The 11,610-nt window shown below is 43.4% G+C and overlaps 1 protein-coding gene across 1 annotated transcript in view; it reads left to right on the top strand.

The window, feature by feature from the left end:
• The first annotated feature begins 3,698 nt into the window (after positions 1–3,698).
• Positions 3,699–11,610, top strand: part of LOC148042702 (CTD small phosphatase-like protein 2) — a 13,707-nt gene continuing 5,795 nt past the window's right edge. Inside the window, exons 1-5 of the mRNA XM_087729250.1 lie at positions 3,699–3,786; positions 6,181–6,271; positions 7,359–7,449; positions 9,350–9,436; positions 10,276–10,362. Coding sequence (XP_087585376.1) covers positions 3,699–3,786; positions 6,181–6,271; positions 7,359–7,449; positions 9,350–9,436; positions 10,276–10,362 — 444 coding nt within the window. The remainder of the gene's footprint in view (positions 3,787–6,180; positions 6,272–7,358; positions 7,450–9,349; positions 9,437–10,275; positions 10,363–11,610) is intronic.

The raw sequence follows: 11,610 nt of genomic DNA, 5'->3' as shown, positions 1-11,610 counted from the left end.
AACCATTATCCCTCTGAAATTATTAGCATGCATATCTATTTACCATTTTAGGGGATTTCTTGAGTCTTCTGGTCAGCTGTTTTCTTGCCCTTTTGCTTCCATGCACATTGTTTTCTCAAAAACTCCAAATTCAACTCTAAATTAGAAGCTTGGCAGCAAATGTTGGATTGTTAACCATTAACAGAATTTCCACTCGTCTTTGGTTGAAATAAGGGAAGTCATTTTTCTGCAACCGATTTTCTGCAACCACACCCCTAAAACATTGGATGAGAGCTAACAAACTGGTACTCAACCCAGACAAGACCGAGTAGCTGTTGTGTTTCCCTCCCAACAATTTGGCCAGCGTTCCATCATTCAGGCTGGGGGGTCAAAATTTACACCCCTCAGACAGGGTCCGCAACTTGGGAGTCCTCCTGGACCCACAGCTGACTTTTGACCATCATTTGTCAGCTGTGACCAGGGGGGCATTTGCCCAGGTTCGCCTGGTACGCCAGTTGCGGCCCTACCTGAATCGGGAGGCCCTCACAACAGTCACTTGAGCCCTTGTGATCTCTAGGCTGGAATACTGCAATGTGCTCTACATGGGGCTGCCCTTGAAGAGCATCCGGCGACTTCAGCTAGTCCAGAATGCGGCCGCGCGAGTGATCGTGGGCGCACCACGGTTCGCCCACATAACACCGATCCTCCGTGAGCTGCGCTGGCTACCTGTTGATCTCCGGGTGTGTTTCAAGGTGCTACTTACCATTCATAAAGCCCTCCATGGTAGTGGATCTGACTATTTGAGAGACCGCCTTCTGCCGATTACCTCCCTCCGTCCCATCAGATCGCATAGAGTAGGCCTCCTTCGAATTCCATCCGCCAGTCAGTGCCGACTGGCGACTACGCGAAGGAGAGCCTTCTCAGTAGCAGCTCCGACGCTTTGGAACGATCTCCCCGTGGAGATTCGTACCCTCACCACCGTCCAGACCTTCCGCACAGCCCTTAAGATCTGGCTATCCCGTCAGGCCTGGGGATAAGACTCTAATCTCGCCCCACCCGAATGCTGAATGAATGTTGTGTTTTATTTTATTACATTTCACATTTTCTTTTCGTGTTTTGTCTTACACTCCCTTCCTACAAATTGTAAGCCGCCCTGAGTCCCCTCAGGGAAAAGGGCGGCCTATAAATGTCAAATGAAATAAATGAAATGAAAATGAAATTTGGGATGATCTTAAATATTGGCTTGATAACCTGCGTAAGAGGTGGCCATCCACAACAGTTCGCCCTAGAGTGGATCATTTTTTGGTTTCTAGCAAAAACCTCGGGTATGGGTGAGAAAGTTTGAGAGCCAGTTTGGCGGAGTGCTGGCCTAAAAACTAGGAGACTTGAGATGTAGGCATGAAAAACAGTTGGGCGACTGGGCCGTTTCCTCTCCACCCAACTCCCCACACAGCACTGTGAGATAAATAGGAGGGGAAAAGTATGTTAGGTATGTCCCATCCCTTGAGTTCTGTATAGAAATAAAGGGATAACAAACATTTCAAAATAGAGAGTGTTCCCGTCTTCCCCCGGTGGTGAGGGATGGTAAAACCTCCGTAGATCAAATAGCAGGAATCCATCTATTAAAGACACAAAAGTCCCAACAGGACAAAGAGGGGAAACTGCTTTGCCTTTGCGAAATTTGTTATGACTCACTGGTACCACGGTGGCGCACTGGTGAGAGGGCAGTACTGCAGGCTACTTCTGCCTGCTGGCTTGCCTGCGATTTGGCAGTTCGAATCTCACCAGGCTTAAGGTTGACCTCAGCCTTCCATCCTTCCGAGGTGAGTAAAATGAAGACCCAGATGGTTGGGGGCAAGAGGCTGACTCTGTAAGCTGCTTTAGAAAGAGCTGTAAAGCACTGTGAAGCGGTATATAAGTCTAAGTGCTACTGGATTGTTTGCAATCCTAAGTAAGGGAAAATTCACAATGTCCTTCCCTAGCAAACTCCGGCACATACAGGGTGAAGAATACAGAAATGAAACAAGGAAGAAATCCCTACTTAGAGTATTCTTTAGCAAAAAAATGTATTTACCACATTTGAAGCAAAAATACCCCCAAAACTGCCTCCTAATATGATCTTGTTAGTTGCAAAGTCATGTCTGATCCATGGACAACATTCCTCCTGGTCTTCCTGTCCTCTGCAGTATAATTAAGCTCACGCTGACTGCTTTGGTGACTCCATCCAGCCACCTCCTTCTCTGTCGTCCCCTTCTGCCCTCCATCGTTCTCAGCATGAGGCTCTTCTCCAGGGAGTCCTTCTTCTTTCTCATTAGGTGGCCAAAGTATGTTGAGTTTCCTTTTCAGGATCTGTCCTTCTAAAGAGCAGTCAGGGTTGACTTCCTCTAGGACTGACCGGTTGAATGGCCTTGCAGCCCAAGGGACTCAATGCAGGAGTCTTCTCCAGCACCAGAGCTCAAAGGCCTCCATTCTTTGGCACTCAGCCTTCCTTATGGTCCAACCTTCACAGCCACCCATTGCAATTTCTGTGCATTGAATGAGACATTAAAAACAAATTTATCAGGGCTTCTTCAAAGCACTGCTGGTCCCTTTAAAGGGAAAAGGTTCTTCCTGTATAATTTACTTCAGCTTCTTACCTCCACACTCTAACCTGGGTTTGTCTGGGCTGCACTGAAAAAGTGAGTCGAAATATCTTTTTGAGAAAGTTTGAAATGAATTTGTCCTCAAAGTTGCAGTGTTCTTCTTTTTTGGTCAACAAGCAATCTTAAGTGCGGAGTAACAGCTACCACGCTGGTCTCCTCTGAAGACTAACATTGGACAGAAAGAGGAAAAAACGAACAAGCCAGGGTTGGCTTTCATTGTGCTTGTCTGAATAATCTACATGTAATGAATCTAGAATGTGCTTTCTCTTGATCCCTCTCAAGAACAAAATTAATACCAGCTATTAAAGTAATTAATAGTATTTAATAATAACTACTTTATTAATTTAATATGAATAGTAATTAATATTAGATTATTAATAAAGTAATAACTGGGACGCAGTGGCTAAGATGCTGAGTTTGTCGATCAGAAAGGTTGGCAGTTCAGCAGTTCGAATCCCTAGTGCCCCGTAAGGGAGTGAGCTCCCGTGACTTGTCCTAGCTTCTGCCAACCTAGCAGTTCAAAAGCAGGTAAAAAAATGCAAGTAGAAAAATAGGAACCACCTTTGGTGGGAAGGTAACAGCGTTCCGTGCGCCTTCAGCGTTGAGTCATGCCGGCCACATGACCACGGAGACATCCTCGGACAGCGCTGGCTCTTCGGCTTTGAAGCAAAGATGAGCACGGCCCTCTAGAGTCGGGAACGACTAGCACATATGTGCGAGGGAAACCACTGAGCCACCATATCCCCATGTTCCAGGCTTAATGGTTTCCAAATTCTCTGGATTTGCCAGGTGAAAATGCTGTTTTGCACCAGGAGGTCTTGGGATATAAAGAAGTGGGCATGCAAACTTAAGCCTGACACTGTGTTTTTAATGCCTGTGAGATCTGCAGACAGGTAAACCATTAGCATTGGGTGGAGAATGACTTCCCCAGCTGGAATTAACTGGGGTTACTAGTAAGCAGCTGGAGAAGATCAGCCATGCACCCCACTTCCTCTCTAGGGCTTGCTTAAGGCGAGTAAGGTCTCCAGCCCATGTCTGTCGTCCTCCTTTCAGGATTCATTGAAACAACTTCTTGAGATGTTTCCTTCTTCTTCTTGGGAACCCCAAAATATCACTGCAGGCTGTGTGCCCTTTGAAAGCTATTTCTCCTGCTCGGGAATCACAGGTAAGTTCTGGAAAGCAAACCCAATGCAATAAACCAGAGCACTCAGAACCACAAGGGAGGGCTCATAATTGAAATTCCTCTCTGGATAGGAAGCTGCTAGCACAGGTGGCAAGAACCTGCGGCTCCAGAGCCGCATGTGGCTCTTTGACCCCTCTCCTGCAGCTCCCTGCCAACCCGGTTCCCACGGCCTACTCTCCGCCATGAGACACTGGCCTGACCCAGTCACGTGACCGAGAAAGTTCGAGCCTCTCTGCAGAGCCAAGAGGCTGAAGCGCCCCTAGCGGTTTTTCCGCACTGTCTGCCACCAGCTGCTTTTTGCGATTCCGCGTCTCTGGCGGACAGCTCAGTGCCAGCTGCGCTCCCCTTTGTGTTGTCTCCGGAAGGAGATGAACTGCTGGGCAGTGTGGCCGGCTGTTCACCCGAGTGCACAGTGGCGGCAGCAGGAGGAGAAGTCAGCATTGCCGTTGCTGCCGCCATGATCCTGGCCCAGGTGAGAGAGAGAGAGAGAAAAGGAGAAAGAGAGCGAGAAATGAGAAAATGATGGAGGGAAGGAAAGAAAGAGAAGGAGAGAGAGAGAGAGAGAGCGCCATTTCCCATAGAAAACACCAGGAGTCACAAAACCTGGATAGGCGTGGCTGGGGTGTATGTCATGTGACTGGGTGGGAGTGATGTTGAGTTGGCCACGCCCACCCAGGTTTTGTGGCTCCCGGTGTTTTCTGTGTTTGCCACGAATGCTATTGTGTAGAATCTGGCCACCTGTGCTGTCGTAATGGATGGTTCATCCTTAAGCAGCCTCCACCTCTCCTGAGCCCGTAGGGACAGAGTTTTTCTGTCATTCAATCCCGCTTCAAGAAACCCATTTAAAACAGGTGTATAAGTATTTCTCTCTGCAGAGGTTGTATGTATGTATGTATGTATGTATATGTGTGTGTATGTATGTATATATGTGTGTGTGTGTGTGTGTGTGTGTGTGTGTGTGTGTAGTATTTGTGCTGATAAATAAAGGGAGACTAGTATAGATCTATTTCAAGCTATTTAGCTCTCATCAGCTAGCCATACCCTTATTGGGATTCGAACCTGGGCTGTATTGCATATTAGGCAGATATGTTAACCACTAAGCCACAGGCTCTGATCCGTTATCAGCTGAGCCAGGGAGAAAGGTATGTATTTAAAGTCACAACCCCTGGTATGCCCCAATTATGGGAGGAAGCTAACTGCTTCCATTCTCTATCCATCGGCTCATCACAAGAGACCATCCAGACAGAAAGCCCAATATTTTACTGTTGCCTTTGTTACATTTGTGTAGTATTTGTGCTGATAAATAAATAAAGGGAGACTAGTATAGATCTATTTCAAGCTATTTAGCTCTCATCAGCTAGCCATACCCTTACTGGGATTCAATTAATATGCAATACAGCCCGGGTTCGAATCCCAGTAAGGGTATGGCTAGCTGATGAGAGCTAAATAGCTTGAAATAGATCTATACTAGTCTCCCTTTATCTATTTATCAGCACAAATGCAACAATATATATATATATATATATATACTTAAAGTCACAACCCCTGGTATGCCCAAGTGTGGGAGGAAGGTCAAGGTCAGGTTCGAATCCCAGTAAGGATATGGCTAGCTGATGAGAGCTAAATAGCTTGAAATAGATCTATACTAGTCTTCCTTTATTTATTTATCAGCACAAATAATAACATATATATATATATATATATATATATATATATATATATATATATATATATATATATATATATATATATATATACATACATACATACATACATACATACATACATACATATACATACATATATATATACATATATATATATACATATATATATATACATATATATATATACATATATATATATACACATATACATATATACATATATACATATATTTATTTACATATATTTACATACATTTACATACATATACATACATATACATACATATACATACATATACATACATATACATACATATACATACATATACATACATATACATACACATACATACACATACATACACATACATACATACATACATACATACATACATACATACATATATATATATATATATATATATATATATATATATACATACATATATAGGTCTCTAGTTATTCGGGTTTTCTCCCGCGTAAAATTGGAGATGTCTTGGTGACGTTTCGACGAAGTCTCATTCGTCATCTTCAGGCTTGGTGCTTCCAGGAGCAAGGAATATTTGTGCTGATAAATAAATAAAAGGAGACTAGTATAGATGTATTTCAAGCTATTTAGCTCTCATCAGCTAGCCATAACCTTACTGGGATTAGAACCTGTATGTATCGATCTAATTCAAAAGCTTACCGCAGTCTCTCTTCCTTGCAGAAACTCCAAAATTAACAACAGAGAAGCCTCAAGTAGGGGCCATGTATTTAGGCGATCCCTTGCCAGGAGCATCAACTGGAGTGCTGAACATGTAAGTGACATCATCAGCCTCCTCCACCTCCCTTGTTCCCATCTCTGGAGGTTGAAATAACGGAGGATGTAAGGAGATGTCACCTAGGGGGTAATGCTTTTTTGCATGCATAACAGTGGTGGGATTCAAATAATTTAACAACCGGTTCTCTGTCCTAATGACCAGGTGGGTGGGCGGGGCTTAGTGGTCATGTGCCTGTGTGGGCGTGGCCAACTCAACATTACTCAGGTCGATGGGCACTTTGCCTTAGCTGTTCCAATGCCACAAGGGTTAACCGGAGAGGCAGTTTCTGTAAGGAGGGCAATAAAGATTAAGCTAGAAACAACACCAGAATGTTTCCTTCCTGCCTTCCTTACAGGATTAGCCCTGTAAAGCGGGGGAAAAACCAGAAGATTTCTTCCAACAACCGGTTCTCTGAACCTCTTAGAAAGTTAAGAACCGGTTCTCCTGAATAGGTACGAACTGGCTGAATCCCACCACTGATGCATAACCTCCTAACGGGAGTTCCTTCCATTTCCAGAGAAGAGACGGAGAATGCTCCTTGTGAAATGCTGGTCACTTACTCATTGGGACTGACCACTGTATTTTAACTACAGCTTGTTATAAACAATGGTGGTGAACAGGGGCAGGATTCAGCCAGTTTTGGGCGAACCGGGTGCTAATTTTTACAACTGGTTCGCCAAAACCAGGAGTTGCAAGGATTGGCTGGCCCCACCGATCTTGCCCCTCCCCTCCTAGGAGTCTCCACGCAGCATGTTTTGGATGCCGGGTAAATGCAGGGCCTATGCAGAGGCTCTGGGAGGGCGAAAAGTCGGCCTCCTGGAAGTTTTGGAAGTTCTCAAACAGGCCTGTTTTTGGCTTCTGGAGGGCTCAAGGAGAGTCTCAGGAGCCTGGGGAGGGCAAAAATGCCCCCCTTCCGCCGTGGTGCAGGAGGCTGACTACGCCACGCCCACCCAGCAACTGGGCAGAGAACCGGTTGCTATAATTTTTGAATGCCACCCCTGGTGGTGAACCTCAACCTGAGAAGCTTGAGGGAAAACGACAGACTCTGGTTGAGGACCAAAGTTCTCTCTCTTCGTTGACCCAGGTTTACCCAGCCAAGAGTCAGTCAGAAATGCCAGAGAAGAGTACCAAGAAAGATCCGTCGGACTCCAAAGAATACGCTCGTCTTGGAAGTGGTAAAGCTCTTTAAACCACCTGGAGCATCCGTCATTTCTCCAATAGTTGAGGGGAATCTTATACAATAGCAGAGTTGGAAGGGACCTTGGAGGTCTTCTAGTCCAATCCCCTGCCTAGACAGGAAACCCCATACCGTTTCAGACAAAGGGCTATCCAACATCTTCTTAAAGACTTCCAGTGTTGGAGCATTCACAACTTCTGGAGGCAAGTTGTTCCACTGATTGATTAATTTAGATAGATAGATAGATAGATAGATAGATAGATAGATAGATAGATAGATAGATAGATAGATAGATAGATAGATAGATAGATAGATAGATAGACAGACAGACAGACAGACAGACAGACAGACAGACAGACAGACGATGGATGGATGGATGGATGGATGGATGGATGGATGGATAGATAGATAGATAGATAGATAGATAGATAGATAGATAGATAGATAGGGTGGGTGGGTGGGTGGGTGGGTGGATGGATGGATGGATGGATGGATGGATGGATGGATGGATACCGTAAATAGATGATAGATAGATAGATAGATAGATAGATAGATAGATAGATAGATAGATAGATAGATAGATAGATAGATCATAGAATAAAGTTGGAAGGGACCTTGGAGGTCTTCTAGTCCAACCCCCTGCCTAGGCAGGAAACCCTATACCGTTTCAGACAAAGGGCTATCCAACATCTTCTTAAAGACTTCCAGTGTTGGGGAATTAACAACCTCTGGAGGAAAGCTGTTCCATGATTAATTGTTCTGACTATCAGGGAATTTCTCCTCAGTTCTAAGTTGCTTCTCTCCTTGATTAGTTTCCACCCATTGCTTCTTGTTCTACCCTCAGGTACCTTGGAGAATAGTGTGACTCCCTCTTCTCTGTGGCAATACCTGAGATCTTAGAAGACTGCTATCATGTCTCCCCTAGTCCTTCTTTCTATTAAACTAGACATACCCAGTTCCTGCAACCGTTCTTCATATGTTTTAGTCTCCAGTCCCCTACCTACTTCCCTTCAACTTTCATTTTAGGGTTTTCTTGTTGGATGTAATCTAGTCTAAAAACCGACTTGAGATGAGGTATTTTGAGAGCCAGGATTTGAGACAACTTGCTTTAAATAAAATACAGCCAGAATCCTTTATCTTGAAGGTTACACAATAGGATTATCTCCACAAACCTTGCTTTGCACGCATTCCGTGGGAAATAACGTAGAATGTCTTGATTTCACTCCAGGTTTATAGCTCTTCTCCTCAGTTCCAAGTATACTTGGCAGGTCAGTTTTTCCCCTTCCTTTGGAAAGCGAAGAGATGTTTCGTAGCTAGCAAGAAATGACCTAGTGTCAACTCGCAAACCATCCCTGGCCTGCTCTCGAGTTGCCATAGGCAAGAGTGGGGGGGGGGGAACATTAAGGAACAGCACAGCAGCCACAACCAGAAGCACATTCCATGCATACTTTTCTCAAGGCTGTATCCCAGGTTATCTGCAACAGCCGGAGGGGGGTGATCTCTACAGCCCGTGGAAGTGCTCTGTTGGATAATGTGATTTATGACACACCCTGGGGAGGGGGGGGGACAGGGTCATGATTGGGCCATAAATTACGTGGAGTCAGAGCTGGCTTCACTTCGGTAAGTGCCGACATGTTGCTCCTAATAAATAACTAGATTTCTTTTGAAGCTTGGCTCTAGGCTCATGATTTAATTAGGGCATCCATCTGAACCCTGACACCTAGCAGTTTGTAGGGCATGAAGTTTGCTGTCACAAGTCAAAGATGTTCTCCTGCTTTTTGAGGTGTTCTCGAACCCCAAGATCTCCTGCGCCGAAGATCTCGCTTACGTGAGACTCTTATGCAAAACCCCAGTTCGAGTTCGAATCTTCAGCCTTGTTTCACTGGTATTTTCTGCAGGAAGGGACCCTGGCATTGTCTTCCTTGACGGCTGCATGGAATGATGCCTCAACATTCACCATACCTTTCCAGGATAGGTTTTATCAGGTTAGTATCTATGGAGATGGAGGTCTGTTTTTAACAGTACATGAGGGCTCAGCTGGAGAACATTTCTGAAAAGGTGCATAGTTGCCATCTGACATTATTCAAAGCAATGTGGATTTATCTTTCTGTCTTTAGTAGTCAATTCCCAGCACTTATCTGGTATAGTTTTCAAGGTGCTGGACTAGAAACCCGGAGATTGTGACTTCTAGACCTAGTTTTAGTGCTTATACCAACATAGATGTATTCCTTTTTTGAGAGCTTATTGTCAGGATAATGATTTAACAGCTGACCAGCTGCTACAATGATGTAAAGCTGGGAATGAGTCAACAAGATGTTTGGGCTGATATCACTTTAAGAGCCTGTAATAAGAAGAGGCCCGGTTGCAACATATCTTTCTCTCTGTGTGTGTGTATGCTTCTGTGCTGTAATTGCTGATTGCTGTTTGTTTGATTTCTGACGAGTACGTGTATGTATATATTCTTTGCAGATAAAACCGCTATTTAAATCCAAACCTCTGTTAGCTGTATTTGCTCCTGGGTTGTCTCACATAATCACACTGTGCTCACTCTGACGCTTATCTTAAAAAAACAAACCCTTCTAATTTAAAAAAAGATAGAGGAGTTAGTGTGCTCCAAAGCAAAATCTCTAAGGCCTCAACATTCTTGGGCATTTTGGGGACAATAAAATGACTGCTTTATTTAGAATGTTTAATTTGGAAGTAGTCAATCATCCTATTTTCATAATCTCAGTTCAATCATCAGCAATTAGAAATCCTTTGAACTCATGATGAGTTTTTCTAGGTTGTGTTGGGGGACATAGAGTTAATTGTCCTCTCATTTCAGTTTCCTAACTCTTGTGTCTTTGAGGTGTCGATAAAGCTGAGACCACACCTCCCTGAATTTCTAGAAGAACTGGCCAAAATCTATGAGGTAAGTGCTCTACCACAATTAAATCTGATCTGTGCCGAATTGAATATGATGCCGGACTTCTGTAAAAGGTGGCTAAGGATTCATGAAGGAAACACTGTCCAGGGACAGGGCATACAGTAGGTCTTCCTCTAGGGCACTGCACACCAGAACAACTAGACACAAGGACAGCTTTTTCCCACATGCCATCACTCTGCCAAACAACTAATTCCCACAACACTGTCAAATTATTTACTAAGACTGTATTACTATTATTCTTCTCATCCTTCCTAGTACCTATCTCTTCCCACTTATGACTATAACATGTTGCTTGTATCTTTACAATTTATATTGTTTTGTTTCCAGTACAATTTGATAGCTTATTAGTAATCTATGACTATCACTGTTATATTTTATGATTCTTGATGAATGTATTTTATTTTTGTTTATGTAGACTGAGAGCTTATGCACTAAAGGCAAATTCCTTGTGTGTCCAACCACACTTGGCCAGTAAAGAATTCTGTTCTGTTCTGTTCTATTCTATTCCATTCCATTCAGTATTCGTATCCTATCCTCCATTCCTATTCTATTCTATTCTATTCTATTCTATTCTGTATTCCTATCCTATCCTCTATTCCATTCCATTTCATTCCATTCTATTTCCGTTTCTATTTTATTCTATTCTGTATTTCTATCCTATCCTCTATTCCATTCCATTCCATTTCATTCCATTCTATTTCCATTTCTATTTTATTCTATTCTGTATTCCTATCCTATCCTCTGTTCTGTTCTATTCTAATCTTCTCTTCTATCCTATCCTATCCTATTCTATCCTTATTCCATCTATTTTATCCTATCCTATCCTATCCTATCCTATCCTCTATTCTATTCTATTCTATTTCCTATTCTTATTCTCTTCTATTCCTATTCCTATTCCTATTCCTATTCCTATTCTATTTATTCTATTCTATTCTGTTAGCAACATCTGCCCATCCTACAGGATGCAGTTAGTTCTCCTCCCACCTTGGAGCAGATAGATGGAAGCTAGGCAGTCAATTGAGTATTATGAGAGTCAACATAACATTTCATGGGTCCAGGATGCAATGCTCCAACAAGCACCTTGTTGCCCACCCCAAATCAGAGCCTAGCATAAAACAATCCTTAAAATTGTTTTATAGATCTCTGATAAAGGCAAAAGGGTAGTTAGGAATCCTCTCTAGACCACTTGCCAAAGTATTTTGACTCCAATTCTTCAGCTAACCCTTAAAGGCG

This window comes from Thamnophis sirtalis, unplaced genomic scaffold, assembly GCF_051295495.1.
Source record: "Thamnophis sirtalis isolate CommonGarterSnake01/CBP01778 unplaced genomic scaffold, rThaSir2_p1.2 scaffold_14, whole genome shotgun sequence".
Lineage (NCBI taxonomy): Eukaryota > Metazoa > Chordata > Lepidosauria > Squamata > Natricidae > Thamnophis > Thamnophis sirtalis.
This window is presented reverse-complemented; position numbering and strand designations above follow the sequence as displayed.